The sequence below is a fragment of the Diaphorina citri genome, unplaced genomic scaffold (assembly GCF_000475195.1).
Source record: "Diaphorina citri unplaced genomic scaffold, Diaci psyllid genome assembly version 1.1 scaffold1569, whole genome shotgun sequence".
Taxonomy (NCBI): Eukaryota; Metazoa; Arthropoda; class Insecta; order Hemiptera; family Psyllidae; genus Diaphorina; species Diaphorina citri.
In genome coordinates, this window is record NW_007378995.1 from 1 (window position 1) to 20,360 (window position 20,360).

At 40.0% G+C, this 20,360-nt stretch overlaps 4 protein-coding genes across 4 annotated transcripts in view; 3 read left to right on the forward strand and 1 right to left on the reverse strand.

Moving 5' to 3' along the window:
* The first annotated feature begins 223 nt into the window (after positions 1 to 223).
* LOC103516439 lies at positions 224 to 1,031 on the forward strand. Its single transcript, XM_008481402.3, has 2 exons — positions 224 to 419; positions 876 to 1,031. The coding sequence occupies exons 1-2, from the start codon at positions 227 to 229 to the stop codon at positions 1,028 to 1,030; spliced, it is 348 nt and encodes a 115-aa protein (XP_008479624.2). The 5' UTR covers positions 224 to 226; the 3' UTR covers position 1,031.
* A 1,492-nt stretch (positions 1,032 to 2,523) lies between these two features.
* LOC113470421 (phospholipase A-2-activating protein-like) lies at positions 2,524 to 7,086 on the forward strand. The gene is made up of 6 exons (XM_026828835.1): positions 2,524 to 2,545; positions 2,803 to 2,919; positions 3,162 to 3,239; positions 3,567 to 3,821; positions 4,111 to 4,172; positions 4,330 to 7,086. The coding sequence occupies exons 1-6, from the start codon at positions 2,524 to 2,526 to the stop codon at positions 4,525 to 4,527; spliced, it is 732 nt and encodes a 243-aa protein (XP_026684636.1). The 3' UTR covers positions 4,528 to 7,086.
* A 1,579-nt stretch (positions 7,087 to 8,665) lies between these two features.
* On the forward strand, positions 8,666 to 18,910 carry LOC103516440 (phospholipase A-2-activating protein-like). Its single transcript, XM_026828836.1, has 12 exons — positions 8,666 to 8,910; positions 9,275 to 9,468; positions 9,719 to 9,858; positions 11,562 to 11,599; positions 12,057 to 12,221; positions 13,239 to 13,432; positions 13,692 to 13,946; positions 15,189 to 15,382; positions 17,162 to 17,312; positions 17,759 to 17,872; positions 17,985 to 18,161; positions 18,768 to 18,910. The coding sequence occupies exons 1-12, from the start codon at positions 8,786 to 8,788 to the stop codon at positions 18,908 to 18,910; spliced, it is 1,890 nt and encodes a 629-aa protein (XP_026684637.1). The 5' UTR covers positions 8,666 to 8,785.
* Positions 18,911 to 19,426: 516 nt separating this feature from the next.
* LOC103516441 (filamin-B-like) overlaps positions 19,427 to 20,360 on the reverse strand; it is a gene marked incomplete at its 5' end in the record, with an annotated part of 56,796 nt that continues 55,862 nt past the window's right edge. Inside the window, 1 exon segment of the mRNA XM_026828837.1 lies at positions 19,427 to 20,307. Within this exon segment, the coding sequence (XP_026684638.1) occupies positions 19,831 to 20,307 (477 nt within the window).

Here is a 20,360-nt window from a genome sequence, read left to right on the forward strand (position 1 = left end):
AAAAAGAACAAAAGCTTTGCCCTCACCAGAATGTCTTTGATTCTCGCAGAGAAAGTAAAAGAACTTCCCCACATTGCTGGTCCATCCGGCCCGAAGGACCAACAATGTGGGGAAGTTCTTTAAGGTAGTCAAATAACCCGACATTGGCAAACAACAACAACATTACATTGAAATGGGGGTCTTTTCTGACGAAATTCCTGTGTGCGGAGTCCAGTATGTAGGACTAATGCACCCAACAACATTTCGTTTTATTTGTTTTCTGTCGCAGATCGCCCTTGTCAGTCTTCTACTGAACTGTATCATTGCTTATCGGAAGAGAAAAGACGACGCCAGTCTGACCCATTCACTGGAAATCCTCACTAAAATGTTACCTAACCTTATAGAAACGGAAGCCTTGCTTCGAGCTTTGATAGCCTTAGGTAAGTCATTAGACGACCAGTCATATAAGGTACCTTTAGTATTTTACTAGTGGTTGACCCGTCCTTTGTACGGGATCAGTGCAACGTAAGAGGCATGGCTTTGAATAGCCGCCATTTTGAATCAGGATGGAATGTGACAAATTTAAGAAGCCTATGTCAACCTCAGTACTCTTCTTAACAACCAAAACAATTTTAATCAAAATCGGTCGAGCCGTTTCCTCGTGAAAAGAGGACAACAAAAGGTCTATCAGCGTAACAGACAGACATGCATATTTCCAATGCCATTTTTGGGATTCTTTATGCATACGGAGTAAAAATAACTAAAAATTTCACGATATTAACTAATTTTAAGGAATTTACAGAAAAATCTCCAATTTTATTTATAAGAAATATTTTTTCAAAGTTATTTACAGAGAGTTCAAAATAATAATAATAAATTTTTTATTCCGTTTCCAGGCACTTTGATCTGTGATAGTCCGAGCCTGAGGAAGAACGTTCACAACGGCGTAAAGGATTTGATATTGAAACTGAGTGAGTCCAACCCTGGTAGCGAGACTGATAGCAGAGTTAATCAGTGTGCTCTCAAACTGGTGGATGTGATTCTAAGCTAGGAGACATCATCATACTGAGTTCTGGTAAGTTTTGGACAGACTGTTTTCGTCATTATCTTTGTATAATATCTGTCTTCTTTTTCGCTTTTTCCCATGTACAGACGGGGTCGGCGTTTGTTCGTCGGCCTCTCAATCAGCCCTAACTAGGGTGATTGCTTTGGGCTGACATTTGGTTTTGGCTACAAATTTTACGAGTGGATGCCCTTCGGACATAGTCTACTCGCTGTTTATAGTCCCTCAGCCAGACTGTCATTACCTTTGTATAATATCTGTAAGGTTATAAATTTGCCAACGTAGTTAGCTTGGTTGGTAGCGCGTCTGCTTTATCAGCGCTAGGCCGCGGGTCCCATTCCCGCCCGGGGGTTTATCCCGAACGGATAATGTGCAGCTCAGAACTCATTCATGATACCCGCCATGTCTGTGTGGGCGGTAGCTATTCTACCCAACTCGGATATAGTCACCGGCTCCAGGTAAGTAAAAGTCTTTTAACGCTGGCAGTTTCACATTATACTTTTTTTGGTTTCCCTCACTCACTCACACTCCCCCATAGGTCAATAGTTTCTTGGGGGCAAGGGTGCTGAAAAATTTGTGGCAGATATTTTTAGTACTTACCTATACAGCATGTCTCAGAAGTCCCAGCGTATTTTGAAAAGCTTGGACATTTTAAGTCTTTTTTTTCTGAAGATAGGAAAGGGCCGATAGCGAAATCAATGGTGATGTCAGAAACCAGGTTGAAACCCCATGAGAGTGTGATGTTATTATTTAACTGAATAATTTGTTATCCACAGTGACGGTATAGTACGAGTGTTCAGTGCAAATCCAGATAGGCAAGCTGAAGATGCAGTGCAAGCTCAGTATGCAGAAGAAGTGAAGAAGTTGAAGTCAGCCAATGAGCAAGAGATCGGAGGAGTCAAAGTATCCGAGTAAGTGTTTGTTTGTTTGTTTGTTTGTTTGTAGTGGATTAACATAATTAAAAAGGGAGGGAAAAATGTTTAACACTACTGAATGCTGTTTCTTTGTGTATTATTATATCACAACTTTGGTGCTCATTGCATAGTAGCATTGTCCAAATATCTCTCAATCGTCTTCTTCGCCTTTTCCCATGTTCAGATGGGGTCGGCGTTTGTCGTCGGCCTCTCAATCAGCTTTAGAGTGATCGCTTTGAGGCCAACTGATTTTGGCTAAACAAAATTTTCGGAGTGAGATGACCTTTGCACTCAACCTTCGCTATAGATATAGCGTGAGGAAATTTGGACTAGTCTTCTCCCTGTTTATAGTCCCCTAGCTAGACGCTGATCTACTCTCTGTTTATAGTCCCTCAGCCAGACTTTCGATTACTAATATTGAATGTAAAATTATTAATAATATCTGTAGTAGGACTGTCAAACTTTCTTGACTTGGCGGGCGAAGCGCTGCTGCGTCTAATGGTCTCCGGATTTTTCGAGAAATTACGGAATTTTGAATTTTCGACCATACCCTCAACTGTCCTCACGATGCCGAGTGCACCCCCAATCAGTCAGTAGGACGTGGTGTCCCATAGAGTGGAGTGAGATGACCTTTGCACTCAACCTTCGCTATAGATATAGCGTGAGGAAATTTGGACTAGTCTTCTCCCTGTTTATAGTCCCCTAGCTAGACGCTGATCTACTCTCTGTTTATAGTCCCTCCTATCAAATATCTTTTTTTAAAGCGGACGTTTTCGAGTTTTTTCAAAGCGTTTGTCATTACCTATAAGTAGTTTTTCACTTATAAAATCGTTCTTTGTGTTACAGGAGGTGCTAGGTATGTACCAGGTAGTGGTACCCCTGTGCCAGTAGCCCCTGTTACTAATGCTGGAGATCCATTTACTGGTGCTAATAGATATAAACCTTCCGGATCTACACCTGATGGTAAGTCATAATAACACTTAGTCAACGACAAAAGCACTCAGACTGGGTTGAAGGCCGAGGACCTGGTTGAAATTACAGCGAAATGATGAGGCAGAAAAACCTGATTTTAGCTTGGTAAAAGAGAAGGGGAGCAACTCAGATACCTTCTTGTGGGTGGACTTTGCATCTGGATATTGGTGGTTCGATTCCAAGTCAAGTAAAAAAAAAAACATTACCTTTACTTTTATGTCTATTGATTTCAGTTGCATCTCCTGCCGTTACATTCTTCCCTCTCAATGATTATGTCCGATTTGATCAAGCCAACTTGAAAGCCATTCTAGGTAAGTTCCCGAAGATCCCAGTTTTTGTTTTCCTGATTGTTGTTGGTGTTTTTTTTCGATAGAGGAAACTGTAACTGCTAAGGTCTTATCGTCCAAAATCGAAGAGAGAAGAAAGACAGGATAGGAGAAAGCTGTTCCGAGCTGTTCTTTACCAGCTGGTCCGAGAACGAATATTATCCATTCCGGATAAAATCCGTCCCTTGCGGGAATCGAACCCGTGGCCTAGCGCTTACAAGGGAGTCGCGCTACTTTCCAAGCTAAGTAGGCTGTTAAACCATTGACCTTAATGTGTATGGTTACCAAATCATTCGCTTCTCCTTCCTCCAGATAAACTCAAACAATTCACCGAGACTCTGCGAGAGAAGACAGACGTTAGTCCGAGTATAGTAATCCCTAGCGAGGCCCAACTAGACAGCCTCGGTACACTTGGAGAACCGAGTCCAAAAGCCGCTGAAGACGTGTTGAATCTGCTCAAACAACTGCTGGAATGGCCTCCGGAGTTTGTGTTCCCCATATTGGATCTGACGAGGCTGGGAGTGAGAAATGTGCAGATTAACGAGGCTCTGTGCGGAGGCCGGACCGGTGAGTGAACAAAAAAACAGGTCAAGTAGTTGTTTTTTTTTACTGAATTGAATTCCCCTTAGGGATTTTTTTTTTCCCCATGTCAATCGTTCTAGTAGAAGGGGCTCAAAAGGTAGTTACTTACGAGACTTGAATTGACCCATACATCTCGAAATCTACTCCCTGATTAACGTCCCCCACGCAGACAAAGCTGGTCTATTTCCTGTTTAACGTCCCCCAGCCAGGTAACTATAACAGCAAAATAAACAAGGTATATTCTATTCTATTATTAAGTCTTTTTGTCCGTCAGGTCGTCAAATGATTTCCCTCCTCCGTTCGTTCCTGAATGCAGACTCCTCTGTGAACAATCAAATGTTGACACTTCGTATTCTAACCAATATGTTTTCCCATCAACCCGGTGAAGAATTAGTTCTGTCTCATAAGGAATATATCTTCTCAATACTAGATGAACTATCACACACCAAACTTATCAAGAGTATGCAGGTAAGTGAATACAATCAACAATCAAATGTTGACACTTCGTATTCTAACCAATATGTTTTCACATGAACCCGGTGAAGAATTAGTTCTGTCTCATAAGGAATATATCTTCTCAATACTAGATGAACTATCACACACCAAACTTATCAAGAGTATGCAGGTAAGTGAATACAATCAACAATCAAATGTTGACACTTCGTATTCTAACCAATATGTTTTCACATGAACCCGGTGAAGAATTAGTTCTGTCTCATAAGGAATATATCTTCTCAATACTAGATGAACTATCACACACCAAACTTATCAAGAGTATGCAGGTAAGTGAATACAATCAACAATCAAATGTTGACACTTCGTATTCTAACCAATATGTTTTCACATGAACCCGGTGAAGAATTAGTTCTGTCTCATAAGGAATATATCTTCTCAATACTAGATGAACTATCACACACCAAACTTATCAAGAGTATGCAGGTAAGTGAATACAATCAACAATCAAATGTTGACACTTCGTATTCTAACCAATATGTTTTCACATGAACCCGGTGAAGAATTAGTTCTGTCTCATAAGGAATATATCTTCTCAATACTAGATGAACTATCACACACCAAACTTATCAAGAGTATGCAGGTAAGTGAATACAATCAACAATCAAATGTTGACACTTCGTATTCTAACCAATATGTTTTCACATGAACCCGGTGAAGAATTAGTTCTGTCTCATAAGGAATATATCTTCTCAATACTAGATGAACTATCACACACCAAACTTATCAAGAGTATGCAGGTAAGTGAATACAATCAACAATCAAATGTTGACACTTCGTATTCTAACCAATATGTTTTCACATGAACCCGGTGAAGAATTAGTTCTGTCTCATAAGGAATATATCTTCTCAATACTAGATGAACTATCACACACCAAACTTATCAAGAGTATGCAGGTAAGTGAATACAATCAACAATCAAATGTTGACACTTCGTATTCTAACCAATATGTTTTCACATGAACCCGGTGAAGAATTAGTTCTGTCTCATAAGGAATATATCTTCTCAATACTAGATGAACTATCACACACCAAACTTATCAAGAGTATGCAGGTAAGTGAATACAATCAACAATCAAATGTTGACACTTCGTATTCTAACCAATATGTTTTCACATGAACCCGGTGAAGAATTAGTTCTGTCTCATAAGGAATATATCTTCTCAATACTAGATGAACTATCACACACCAAACTTATCAAGAGTATGCAGGTAAGTGAATACAATCAACAATCAAATGTTGACACTTCGTATTCTAACCAATATGTTTTCACATGAACCCGGTGAAGAATTAGTTCTGTCTCATAAGGAATATATCTTCTCAATACTAGATGAACTATCACACACCAAACTTATCAAGAGTATGCAGGTAAGTGAATACAATCAACAATCAAATGTTGACACTTCGTATTCTAACCAATATGTTTTCACATGAACCCGGTGAAGAATTAGTTCTGTCTCATAAGGAATATATCTTCTCAATACTAGATGAACTATCACACACCAAACTTATCAAGAGTATGCAGGTAAGTGAATACAATCAACAATCAAATGTTGACACTTCGTATTCTAACCAATATGTTTTCACATGAACCCGGTGAAGAATTAGTTCTGTCTCATAAGGAATATATCTTCTCAATACTAGATGAACTATCACACACCAAACTTATCAAGAGTATGCAGGTAAGTGAATACAATCAACAATCAAATGTTGACACTTCGTATTCTAACCAATATGTTTTCACATGAACCCGGTGAAGAATTAGTTCTGTCTCATAAGGAATATATCTTCTCAATACTAGATGAACTATCACACACCAAACTTATCAAGAGTATGCAGGTAAGTGAATACAATCAACAATCAAATGTTGACACTTCGTATTCTAACCAATATGTTTTCACATGAACCCGGTGAAGAATTAGTTCTGTCTCATAAGGAATATATCTTCTCAATACTAGATGAACTATCACACACCAAACTTATCAAGAGTATGCAGGTAAGTGAATACAATCAACAATCAAATGTTGACACTTCGTATTCTAACCAATATGTTTTCACATGAACCCGGTGAAGAATTAGTTCTGTCTCATAAGGAATATATCTTCTCAATACTAGATGAACTATCACACACCAAACTTATCAAGAGTATGCAGGTAAGTGAATACAATCAACAATCAAATGTTGACACTTCGTATTCTAACCAATATGTTTTCACATGAACCCGGTGAAGAATTAGTTCTGTCTCATAAGGAATATATCTTCTCAATACTAGATGAACTATCACACACCAAACTTATCAAGAGTATGCAGGTAAGTGAATACAATCAACAATCAAATGTTGACACTTCGTATTCTAACCAATATGTTTTCACATGAACCCGGTGAAGAATTAGTTCTGTCTCATAAGGAATATATCTTCTCAATACTAGATGAACTATCACACACCAAACTTATCAAGAGTATGCAGGTAAGTGAATACAATCAACAATCAAATGTTGACACTTCGTATTCTAACCAATATGTTTTCACATGAACCCGGTGAAGAATTAGTTCTGTCTCATAAGGAATATATCTTCTCAATACTAGATGAACTATCACACACCAAACTTATCAAGAGTATGCAGGTAAGTGAATACAATCAACAATCAAATGTTGACACTTCGTATTCTAACCAATATGTTTTCACATGAACCCGGTGAAGAATTAGTTCTGTCTCATAAGGAATATATCTTCTCAATACTAGGGTCAAGTAAGTAAGTACCATCACAAAGTGGTTTGCACCCTCAGTGTAGTTAGGGACCAACCCCTGATTTTTTTTTTTTTAATTTTTCTCAGTTTTTTGCACATTATGGTGAAAATCACAGTTGGAAAAACCTCCAAGAGTACGACTTGAGCGGTTGCCTCATTTTTTCATTAGGTAGGTATTATTTCATTTTAATCTTTAGGTATTTTATTCATTGACTGAAATCATAGTGAAGATTTCGGCATGTTCTTTGTTCTGATTTTAGTTTAAGTTTTTCAGTACGTAGGTAATAACCTACTATAGATGACCTAGGTATAAGGTTCATTAGAAGTTCTAGGCATATGAACATTGAATATAATTGAGGAGCTGGGTGCAAAGAGGTCAATAAATGAAAATCATCAAACTGAGTTTTTAACTTTAAAGTTTTCAATTTTTCATCTAAATCCTTGAAAAGTATGTTTACAACAATACTTTCATTACTAGTATAGCTCGCTATACTGTAATAATAGAAAGTAAAAAACGCTGTAACTCATCGAAAAAAAAAGTTATCACTGCAGTTCAAACCCTGGAAGATAGAGAAAAAGGGCAAAAAATCCATATTTCCCTTTTTGCACCCAGCTCCTCAATTATGTAGTACTGATTAATATTAATGATTTTGATTCATTCGTTGTTTTTACATTTTAAATCTAAGTTTCCATCATTATGTAGATATGCATAGGTAGGTACATAGTTCCGTAAAAATATTTGATTTATTGTGATATAGTTGAAATAAAAATACATTCGAAATTTGGTAATCTAGAATTCTAGAGAAACACGTGTTTTTTTTTTTTTTTTTTTTTTTTTTTTTTTTTCTTTCTTCTTCTTCTTCTTTCTTCTTTCTTTTGACGAGTTCTGATAGAGGGTACTGTAATGCTAAGGTCTTATCATCCCGAAATCGAAGCGAGAAGGAAGGCAGGAGTTTCAGGAGAAACCGCCAGCCGTTCAGAACGAACCTTATCCGTTCAGGATATAAATCCGCCCGGGGCGGGAATCGAACCCGCGGTCCTAGCGCGCGTTCAAGACCAGACGCGCGCTACCAATTAAGACTGGCGCCGCGTTTTTTTTTTTTTTATTTTTTTTCTACTCGTGCCCGAAATCAAAGAGAGAAGGAGGACCAGGAGATAGGTCGATAGTAGAAAGCCAGCCATTCCGATAATCGCGGGTTCCATTCCCGCCCGGGGCGACCTTTATCTCAAACTGGCCATTCTCGGCTGAATAGTGTAAATAATTAGCGAGTTTTTGCAACCAAAATTAGCGGATTAGCGATTAGCGTCCCATAACTGAACTCTTTAAATGTGGATGCTATCTAATTTTGGTTCCACAAAGTGCAAAAAATTTAAAAATCGGCAATATCGTAAATTTATAATATCGTACACCACTCGTACGGAATTAGGTACCTATTTAAAAAAAAAAGGTACGATAATTTTTTGCAAGGTGCGTGCGATGTGCGATATTCTTACCAGGTACATCTGACAACACTGTTCAGTGTTCAGCGTAGAGCGTATGTGTGGCAACACTGTTTAGCGTGCCGACTTGCAAAAAATTTCAGAAAGGAAATTTCCCAGAGCTTTTGCCTTATCTTATCAAAAGTCTATTCACGTGTTGTAGGTTTTCCAACAGTTTTTCCCCCAGGAAGTGTTGTAGATCGACCACCATGTACAAGCTTAGCACTGCTTTGTACGGTCACTCTATGGACGTTCGATCCTTGAGTGTAACTCCTGATGGCTGCATCCTGTCAGCCTCCAGAGATAAGTCGGCCAAACTGTGGAAACCCAATGAGTAAGTAAGAACTGGTGGTATAAAGGAATAGATTTTCTAAGAGGTTTGACAGAGGGAACTGTAACTGCTAGGGTCTTATAGTCCCGAAATCGGAGAAGGAAGACAGGAGAGGAGAAAGCCAATGAACATCCCTCCAGGATAAAATTCACCTGGGCAGGAATTGAACCCTTGGCCTAGCACTTAAAAGGCAGACAAGCTACCAACCAAGCTAACTAGGCTGGCCTGAGTAAGTAAGGATTGGTGGTATCAAGGTTGACCCCGCCTTGTATCAGACTTGGAAAGCTTGTAAAACCCAACTTAATATTTGGATTGAAAAAGTATTTTATTTTCTGTTTCTATTTCTGTCCCCATTTTCTGTTTCTAGATTCAATGCAAATTTCACCGAGAGCATCACATTCAAAGGCCACACAAACTTTGTCAGCTGTGTCACATTCATCAAAAGCTCTCCAAGATATCCATCAGGGCTTGTAGTCACCGGGAGCAATGATAAGAAAATCCTTGTCTTTGATCCCCAAATCTCCAACCCTCTGTTTGCACTGACTGAACACACTAATACTGGTAAATGTCCACTACATACTTCATAAAAGAAGTTTATCAAAAACTACACAAAGTTTATAAAAAAAATCTGGTGTGAACATCACACGACTTTCCTTATCCTATTGAATGATGCTTATTTGAGTGTTCTTTTACCCTAACTTTTACTCTTGGACGCCCAGAAATATCGGAGCTTCGTCTATATCCAAGTGTTTGTATTTAGAGATTATTATTATTATTATTTGAAATCTATCAATTTCTTTTCGATTTCCAGGAACTTTGATCTGTGATAGTCCAAGCCTGAGGAAGAGCGTACACAATGGCGTGAAGGATTTGATATTGAAACTGAGTGAGTCCAACCCTGGTAGCGAGACTGATAGCAGAGTTAATCAGTGTGCTCTCAAACTGGTGGATGTGATTCTAAGCTAGGAGACATCATCATACTGAGTTCTGGTAAGTTTTGGACAGACTGTTTTCGTCATTATCTTTGTATAATATCTGTCTTCTTTTTCGCTTTTTCCCATGTACAGACGGGGTCGGCGTTTGTTCGTCGGCCTCTCAATCAGCCCTAACTAGGGTGATTGCTTTGGGCTGACATTTGGTTTTGGCTACAAATTTTACGAGTGGATGCCCTTCGGACATAGTCTACTCGCTGTTTATAGTCCCTCAGCCAGACTGTCATTACCTTTGTATAATATCTGTAAGGTTATTAATTTTGCCAGCGTAGTTAGCTTGGTTGGTGGCGCGTCTGCTTTATAAGCGCTAGGCCGCGGGTCCCATTCCCGCCCGGGGTTTTATCCTGAACGGATAATGTTCTTTCTTGGAATGGCTGGTTTTCTCCTAACCTGTCCTCTTTTTTTTTCAATTTCTGGACGATAGAAATTCATTAGAAGGGTTTTTCCTTGAAGAAAGACGAGAGGAAAATGAACAACACTTTTCTTTGTAATAAATTATAAAATAAATAAATATGTATTAGAAAAAAATTGCCATCATCATACTGAGTTCTGGTAAGTTTTGGACAGACTGTTTTCGTCATTATCTTTGTATAAGATCTGTTTTTTTTTTCGCCTTTTCCCGTGTACAGACGGGGTCTGCGTTTGTTCGTCGGCCTCTCAATCAGCCCTAACTAGGGTGATTGCTTTGGGCTGACATTTGGTTTTGGCTACAAATTTTACGAGTGGATGCCCTTCGGGCTTAGTCTACTCGCTGTTTATAGTCCCTCAGCCAGACTGTCATTACCTTTGTATAATATCTGTAAGGTTATAAATTTGCCAACGTAGTTAGCTTGGTTGGTAGCGCGTCTGCTTTATCAGCGCTAGGCCGCGGGTCCCATTCCCGCCCGGGGTTTTATCCTGAACGGATAATGTTCTTTCCTGGAATTGCTGGCTTTCTCCTAACCTGTCCTCTTTTTTTTTCAATTTCTGGACGATAAAAATTCATTAGAAGGGTTTTCCTTGAAGAAAGACGAGAGGAAAATGAACAACACTTTTCTTTGTAATAAATTATAAAATAAATAAATATGTATTAGAAAAAAAAGTAAGTATGAACTGGTGGTATAAAGGAATAGATTTTTTCTAAGAGGTTTGATAAAGTGAACTGTAACTGCAAGGGTCCTATAGTCCCGAAATCGGAGAAGGAAGACAGGAGAGGAGAAAGCCAGCTGTTCCAACAACAAACATCCCTCCAGGATAAAATTCACCTGGGCAGGAATTGAACCCTTGGCCTAGCACTTAAAAGGCAGACAAGCTAACAACCAAGCTAATGAACTGGTGGTATAAAGGAATAGATTTTGTCTAAGAGGTTTGACAGAGGGAACTGTAACTGCTAGGGTCTTACAGTCCCGAAAACGGAGAAGGAAGACAGGAGAGGAGAAAGCCAATGAACATCCCTCCAGGATAAAATTCACCTGGGCAGGAATTGAACCCTTGGCCTAGCACTTAAAAGGCAGACAAGCTACCAACCAAGCTAACTAGGCTGGCCTGAGTAAGGATTGGTGGTATCAAGGTTGACCCCGCCTTGTATCAAACTTGGAAAGCTTGTAAAACCCAACTTAATATTTGGATTGAAAAAGTATTTTTTTTTCTGTTTCTATTTCTGTCCCCATTTTCTGTTTCTAGATTCAATGCAAACTTCACCGAGAGCATCACATTCAAAGGCCACATAAACTTTGTCAGCTGTGTCACATTCATCAAAAGCTCTCCAAGATATCCATCAGGGCTTGTAGTCACCGGGAGCAATGATAAGAAAATCAGAACTGGTGGTATAAAGGAATAGATTTTTTCTAAGAGGTTTGACAGAGGGAACTGTAACTGCTAGGGTCTTATAGTCCCGAAATCAAAGAGAGAAGGACGATAGGAGAGGAGAAAGCCAGCTGTTCCAACAACAAACGTTATCCCTCCAGGATAACATTCACCCGGGCAGGAATTGAACAGGCCTAGCACTTAAAAGGCAGACAAGCTACCAACCAAGCTAACTAGGCTGGCCTGAGTAAGGATTGGTCATTGATGGTATCAAGGTTCACCCTGCCTTGTATCAAACTTGGAAAGTTTGTAAAACCCAACTTAATATTTGGATTGAAAAAGTATTTTATTTTACACATTCTCTGTTTCTAGGTTCAATGCAAACTTCACCGAGAGCATCACATTCAAAGGCCACACTAACTTTGTCAGCTGTGTCACATTCATCAAAAGCTCTCCAAGATATCCATCAGGGCTTGTAGTCACCGGGAGCAATGATAAGAAAATCCTTGTCTTTGATCCCCAAATCCCCAACCCTCTGTTTGCACTGACTGAACACACTAATACTGGTAAATGTCCACTACATACTTCATAAAAAAAGTTTATCAAAAACTACACAAAGTTTATAAAAAAAATAATAATAAAAAAAAAAAAAATTGAGAGAACTGTATCAACAGAGGTCTTGATCCAAAAGACCAAGAGAAGGAGATAAATAAATCCAGCTGTTTCCAAAAACAAACAACCTTATCTGTTTAGAATAAAGTTTGCCTTGGGTGGGAATGAACTCATGACCTAGCACTTGAGCGGTTGGATCAACCTGTTCGAGGTTGCTAATAACCTGTAAACTATTCTGGATTATTTCCTAGGTCTTCTTTATTGATCCAGCATTTCATGTGGGGGATTACAAGCAAAGAAAAATTAAACTAAGACTTGATTTCTAAGGCATTTTTTCTCGGGTTTTGACGTCACTGCATAAATGCTAAGGTCTTTAGTGACGCGGGTATACTCTCCATACTTAACCCAGTTTGAGTGAGGCTGGGAAAATACAGCAGCATTGCGCCAATGATGACCCATAGGCGGATTTCACATCTAGACTGCAACTTGTAGTATACGCCAATTTTCATGTTGAGGGCTACATAATCTTATGGGCCTGTTCACACTTAAACTTGAAGTTTGCAGTCTAGATGTGAAATAGCCCATACAGTTTATAGTTCAAGTTTACAGATTTACTTTTTAAACAAGCTTTCATGTTTGCCATTCTCTGTCAGTATCATTTTCCAATCAAATATCTTCTTGTTTAGACTGCGGGAGCAAAGGAACTTTTCTCTCCTGTTCGGGCAGGATAAACAAGGTATATTCTAAGATTAGCCGTATTTTCCTTTCACAAATTTCCCTCTTCTGAAGCTCGTTTTCTTCTCTTTTGGTGTGATAGCGCCTGTACTTACCAAACCATAGAAAAGAAGAGAGGAAACAAGCTTGAGAAGAGGGAGAAATTCAGATAGAAAAATTCAACTGTTCTATTTTGCTAGTAATTTTATTGTACCTATGTGTCCTCAGTTTGCCCGGAAAAGAAGTGTTGTACGAGCCCGGAAAAGCGGATGGCGATGTCAAAATGGTTCGAGAGGGGTCTACAGTGGTCGCTTACTCCTGGTCAGAGGCTAGTAGAGAGTGGAATAAGCTAGGAGATGTTATGGGCAGTGCTGGAGGCACACAGGAAAGCTCCGGGAAAGTTCTGTACCAGGGAAAGGTAAGTAAAAACCATCTGGTGTTTATTGAGATATTGGGAAAATCCTACAATGCTGAAGTGAGTACCAAAGTTGTGACATAATAACACAAAGAAACTGCATTTACATTTACATTCAGGATAAAATCCGTCCCTTGCGGGAATTGAACCCGTGGCCTAGCGCTTACAAGGGAGTCGCGCTACTTTCCAAGCTAAGTAGGCTGTTAAACCATTGACCTTAATATAATGTGTATGGTTACCAAATCATTCGCTTCTCCTTCCTTCAGACAAACTCAAACAATTCACCGAGACTCTGCGAGAGAAGACAGACGTTAGTCCGAGCATAGTAATCCCTAGCGAGGCCCAACTAGACAGCCTCGGTACACTTGGAGAACCGAGTCCAAAAGCCGCTGAAGACGTGTTGAATCTGCTCAAACAACTGCTGGAATGGCCTCCGGAGTTTGTGTTCCCCATATTGGATCTGACGAGGCTGGGAGTGAGAAATGTGCAGATTAACGAGGCTCTGTGCGGAGGCCGGACGGGTGAGTGAGCAAAAAAAACAGGTCATTTATATATTTTTTTTTTACTGAATTGAATTCCCTTTAGGGACTTAAGTCAATACCTAATATCATTCTAATTTTTCTTTTTATCAATGTCCTACACAAGCCTTGAGCTTATAGGACAGTGATATACTACTATGTTATGTTCTTGAAATGTTAAATGTTAAAAAATAAATATATACCTATGTTGGTAAAAAAAAAAAAAAAAAAAAAAAAAAAATGTCGTTTCGGTGAGTGAACAAAAAAACAGGTCAAGTAGTTGTTTTTTTTTACTGAATTGAATTCCCCTTAGGGATTTTTTTTTTCCCCATGTCAATCGTTCTAGTAGAAGGGGCTCAAAAGGTAGTTACTTACGAGACTTGAATTGACCCATACATCTCGAAATCTACTCCCTGATTAACGTCCCCCACGCAGACAAAGCTGGTCTATTTCCTGTTTAACGTCCCCCAGCCAGGTAACTATAACAGCAAAATAAACAAGGTATATTCTATTCTATTATTAAGTCTTTTTGTCCGTCAGGTCGTCAAATGATTTCCCTCCTCCGTTCGTTCCTGAATGCAGACTCCTCTGTGAACAATCAAATGTTGACACTTCGTATTCTAACCAATATGTTTTCACATCAACCTGGGAGGGTAGCTATGGGACATCACGTCCTGCTGGCTGATTACTAGTAGAAGAGGTTTAAAAGATAGTTACAAGACTTGACTTGACCCATAGGTACAGAAATGTCAAGTTTTTCCGTAGAGGGAACGGTAGCAACTGAGGTGTTATACAGAGACGTTAAACCTATATTCAACAATGAATTCCGCCCCGCGGGGGTAAAGGCACTTTTGAGTTCTATAACAGCAGGATAAACAAGGTATATTCTTTCCATTCTTTTTCTTCGCCTTTCCCGTGTACAGATGGGTCGGCGTTTTTCGCCAGCCTCTCAATGAGCTCTAGAGTGATCGCTTTGAGGCCAACTGGTTTTGGCTAAACGAAATTTTCCGAGTAGGTGCCCTTCGCACTCAACCTTTCCTATTTTTTTAGCAAGGGAAATTCAGGCTGGTATACTCCCTGTTTAAAGTTCCCCAGCTAGACTAAGCTGGTCTACTCCCTGTTTAACGTCCCTCAGCCAGACTAAGCTGGTCTATTCCCTGTTTAACGTCCCCCCAGCCAGGTAACTATAACAGCAAAATAAACAAGGTATATTCTATTCTATTATTAAGTCTTTTTGTCCGTCAGGTCGTCAAATGATATCCCTCCTCCGTTCGTTCCTGAATGCAGACTCCTCTGTGAACAATCAAATGTTGACACTTCGTATTCTAACCAATATGTTTTCACATCAACCTGGTGAAGAATTAGTTCTGTCTCATAAGGAATATATCTTCTCAATACTAGATGAACTATCACACACCAAACTTATCAAGAGTATGCAGGTAAGTGAATCAACAATCAAATGTTGACACTTCGTACATACATAACCAGTATCGTTCTATCCTATAGGACAGGTCGATGAACAAAGCCCCTCCACCAGGCTCTATTGCTATACCTTTGGTTAGCCTTTATATCTTCCCAGTTTCCTTGTTTCTTCCCAACATCAAACTTGATAGTGTCTCCATAACGGGGAAACATTAGATCAGACAGTCTGACAGAATGCGGTCTCGAGCTTTTTCCGCCACACACGTTAAGACGGTCGACAGACCTACAGACCTAGGTCTGTAAGAGAAATCGCCAGCCTAGTTAGCTTGGTTGATGGCGCATCTGCCTTGTAAGCGCTAGGTCGCGAGTTGGATTCCCGCTATATCATAAACTTTCTTGACACTTCGTATTCTAACCAATATGTTCTCACATCAGCCCGGTGAAGAATTAGTTCTGTCTCATAAGGAATATAATTAGCGCTTACAAGGTAGGCGTGCTACCAACCAAGCTAACTAGGCTGGCGTCTCAGAGGAAAGTAGAATAACATTGTTGGTCCATCCGGCCCGAAGGACCAACAATGTGTGGCGGATTTTAATTAAGGTTACAAACAACAATCAAATGTTGACACTTCGTACATACATAACCATTATCGTTCTATCCTATAGGACAGGTCGATGAACAAAGCCCCTCCACCAGACTCTATTGCTATACCTTTGGTTAGCCTTTATATCTTCCAGGTTTCCTTGTTTCTTCCCAACATCAAACTTGATAGTGTCTTCATAACGATACCTTGGTCTTCCCTTAGGTCTTGTACCTTCCATTTCCATATCATAAACTTTCTTGACACTTCGTATTCTAACCAATATGTTTTCACATCAGCCCGGTGAAGAATTAGTTCTGTCTCATAAGGAATATAATTAGCGCTTACAAGGTAGGCGTGCTACCAACCAAGCTAACTAGGCTGGCGTCTCAGAGGAAAGTAGAATAACATTGTTGGTCCATCCGGCCCGAAGGACCAACAATGTGTGGCGGATTTTAATTAAGGTTACAAAACAATGTTACATTTGAGGCTATTGATGGAAGAAGGGCTCCAGTGGCTCAGTATAGGGAAAAAACACATGAATGTACAGTCCACTTCAACTGGGAAGTCCGATGACCTTTGGGTGCGCACTCGTCAAAAAATAGCTCGTTGATTAACAAGTAAGCATGCGATTCCCGCCCGGGGCGGATTTTATCCTGATGGGATAATGTTCGGAACGGCTGGCTTTCTCCTATCCTGTCCTCCTTCTCTCTTCGATTTCGGGACGATAAGACCATAGCAGTTACAGGTACATTTGAGACTATTGAATATTGATGGAAGAAGGGCTCCAGTGGCTCAGTATAGGGAAAAAACACATGAATGTATATGTTTCTGTTTACAAAAACACGGGTAACTTCGTGAATAATCGAGATATTGAGAAACGGTTTTTTTTTGCATTGAATAGAGAATAATATGCCGCGACTAAATCAATCATTGGCGGAAAACAGGCGTAAGTCGACTTACGCCCTTTTTCCCTCGTTTCATTTTATTTGTTCTCGGTTGCAGATCGCCCTTGTCAGTCTTCTACTCAACTGTATCATTGCTCTGTTTACAAAAACACGGGTAACTTCGTGAATAATCGAGATATTGAGAAACGGTTTTTTGCATTGAATAGAGAATAATATGCCGCGACTAAATCAATCATTGGCGGAAACACAGGCGTAAGGCGACTTACGCCCTTTTTCCCTCGTTTCATTTTATTTGTTCTCGGTTGCAGATCGCCCTTGTCAGTCTTCTACTCAACTGTATCATTGCTTATCGGAAGAGAAAAGATGACGCCAGTCTGACCCATTCACTGGAAATCCTCACTAAAATGTTACCTAACCTTATAGAAACGGAAGCCTTGCTTCGAGCTCTGATAGCCTTAGGTAAGTAAGTCATTAGACGACCAGCACACGAGTCTAATATAGCAGTTGTTTCATTGCTACGAAATAAAAACGGCGGTGAAACACTCATCTTAAAAAAAAAGAAAAAAAAAATGGAATTTTATTTTTTGAGGTTTGTTAGAGGAACCTGTAACGGCTGTAACCTTATCATCCTGGAAGCGAAGAGGGAAGGAAGACAGGACAGGAGAAAGCCAGCCATTTCAAGAACGAACCTTATCTCTTTAAAATAAAGTTCGCCTTGGGCGGAAATCGTATCCGTGACCTGGCAATAGGCGCACTACCTGCCTCACGGTGTTGGAAGGACTGGGGTTTAAAATCCCCTTGGACGCCCAGAAATATCGGAGCTTCGTCTATATCCAAGTGTTTGTATTTAGAGATTATTATTATTATTATTATTTGAAATCAATCAATTCCATTTCGATTTCCAGGAACTTTGATCTGTGATAGTCCAAGCCTGAGGAAGAGCGTACACAATGGCGTGAAGGATTTGATATTGAAACTGAGGAATAATAGTCATGCAAATAACCTCCTCGACTTTGATGGCACATTCGTACTCTTTTGACAAAATTTTCGATGACAAATTTCAGGAAATGAATGCCTTATTTCTGAGGAAATACTGATACATAATGTTCTGATTTTAATTTCTATGTGCAGTGGACACCAGAGGGGCAGGCAGTGGAGCTCTCACCGTCAACATCAGAGCAGCCGGTACCGAAGTGAAGCATACGATACGAGAGTTGGACACCCCTGGAGTATATCAAGTGGTATACCAGCCTCAGTGTGCTATACCTCATCGCATCATTGTCAAATACAACAATATGAACATCTCAGGTAGTACACAGTAAATGAATAAATAATGCAGTTTCTTTGAGTTATTAGATCACAACTTTGGTGCTCACTGCAGCATTGTAGAATTTTTCCAGATATCTCAATAATCCAGCTCCCAATGTTTACCTGCTATGCTGGCACCGGTCGCTATGCGCGTTTATATCAGGTACCTATACATGGCTACTCATTTTCCTCACGAAGCTGAGTGGGCCCCGCAACAGCCAGTCACGGAATCAATCATTTGCATGATACATTTTTTTTGACACCGCCGGGAATCGAACCCGGGTCTCCCGCGTGAAAAGCGAGCGCAGTGTCTCATTTGTCCATACACGGTGAGTTTTGAGTCAGCTATGTGTGATACATTCCTAGGGTGTATCATGCCCATGATTAATTCACCGGGTATCTTATCCGTTCAGGATAAAATCCGCCCCCGAACGAAAATCGGCCCCGCGGCCAAGCGCTTACAAGGCAGACGCACTACCAACCAAGCTAACTAGTCTAACATATTAAACTTTACCTTCAGGCGTAACTTAAATTATTTTCTTTTTTTTTTAAAGACCGGGAGTTCCTATTTGGTTATTAACCTGGCTGTTCTTTGATATGTTGCAGGAATGCCTGAAGTAACGCTTACAGGCATGAAGAACGATATCAAAGTGAATCTAACCAGTATAGGCGAAAATATATACAGAGCTACCTACGTACCTGACAGTCCTGGAGCTTACCTACTCAATGTAATGTGGTCCGATAGGTAAGTAACCAGAAGCTCTAATTAAAAGGAATTTTCAATTGTGTTAAGCATATTTCATAAACTAGATAAATTTTATGACTTGACTTGGACTCGAACCACCAACCTCCAGAGCCAAAGTCCAACGCGTTAACAACTGCACCACTGAGTTTGGTTTTTGAGGTCTATTTTCTTCAGTTTAAACAGAATAGGGACTTGAAATAACATATTATTCAAGGAGCACCTTCCTCCATGATATTATTATTATTTTAAGAGGTTTGATAGAGGGAACTGTAACTGCGAAGGTCTTATCGTTCCGAAAGTGAAGAGAAAAGGAAGACAGGTTAGGATAAAGCCAGCCGTTCCGAGAACGAACCGCGGCCTAGCGCTTACAAGGCAGACACACTACCAACTAAGCTGACTAGGCTGGCTAATCACACAAGTCTTTTAAGAAAAGGAAAAAAAAAATGTAAAAATGTACGCAACTTCAGTTTATTTTAACTTTTGGATTCGCTTTGTTTTCAACGTTAATCCAAGAGTTGAACCGCGTTCACTGACAGTCGATGTTTCTTAACCCTCTGCTCCTCGAATCACAAATGATGGATCACACTATTTATATCTAGCTGGTACAAAAATAAACATTTTCTTTTTTCTCAACAATGTTCAGTCGCAAAATGAGTGAAATTACCACTTTGCCATGGGAGCATGTAATCAGACATGTTAAATGCATTTCAATATGTCAATCCCAAGTCCAAAATACTCCAAATAGTGGGGCGCAAATACTTATACCAATGAAAACAATTTAATAGGCTTTGCCAGCGGCCATGTTTATTTTTTAATTCCGCATACATAGTCGGCTTTGCCAGCGGCCGCATTGCCTTTTATTTATTAACGAAACGAAGTACATGGGCCTTGCCAGCGGCCGAAGGCCGCAATATTTTTAAATCTTTACAAGTTTAACATAGCTAGCTTTGCCAGAGGCCGGAGGCCGATCAGATAAATACATATGAATTTATGGTAACACTCACCTCCATATTTAACAGTAAGCACATGTCTGCCACTCTCCTGCGGTTTGACATTGAGCGTGAACGTCCCATCACTGTGGTCATACAGTTCACAGTACGCCACTTTGTTAGGTCCCACGCAGTGCGCGCTTAGTTCCCCCGGTCCGGCGCGCCGCGTGTCGATGAAGCTGCGGATGTCCTGCCCTAGGGTGCCCACGCTGAGGCCGGAACCGGAACAGAGAACCTGGGTCGCGTCGCAGACGGCCGAGACCAGGACTTTGAGCGGGCACCCTTTCACTTGCCTGGGGAAGGAAGAAAAATGATTGGAAATTATTAACACGAACGTTTCTTGATTTTTTTTTTTTTTTTCGGGATTTTTTACAAGGAAATTGATTACAAGGAAATGTTTTCTTTTGGAAATTATTTTTTCGTTTTTTTTTTTCTGTAACTGCTAAGGTCATATCGTCCCGAAAT

Coding starts and splice junctions, on each gene's coding strand:
- LOC103516440 (XM_026828836.1), top strand. CDS start 8,786: ATGTACAAGCTTAGCACTGCTTTGTACGGTCACTCTATGGACGTTCGA. Junction 9,469..9,718: donor GACTGAACACACTAATACTG/GTAAATGTCCAC, acceptor TTCGATTTCCAG/GAACTTTGATCTGTGATAGT. Junction 9,859..11,561: donor GTGCTCTCAAACTGGTGGAT/GTGATTCTAAGC, acceptor TTCTGTTTCTAG/ATTCAATGCAAACTTCACCG.
- LOC103516439 (XM_008481402.3), top strand. CDS start 227: ATGCACCCAACAACATTTCGTTTTATTTGTTTTCTGTCGCAGATCGCC. Junction 420..875: donor TCGAGCTTTGATAGCCTTAG/GTAAGTCATTAG, acceptor TTCCGTTTCCAG/GCACTTTGATCTGTGATAGT.
- LOC113470421 (XM_026828835.1), top strand. CDS start 2,524: ATGCCGAGTGCACCCCCAATCA. Junction 2,546..2,802: donor GCCGAGTGCACCCCCAATCA/GTCAGTAGGACG, acceptor TTTGTGTTACAG/GAGGTGCTAGGTATGTACCA. Junction 3,240..3,566: donor CAACTTGAAAGCCATTCTAG/GTAAGTTCCCGA, acceptor TCCTTCCTCCAG/ATAAACTCAAACAATTCACC.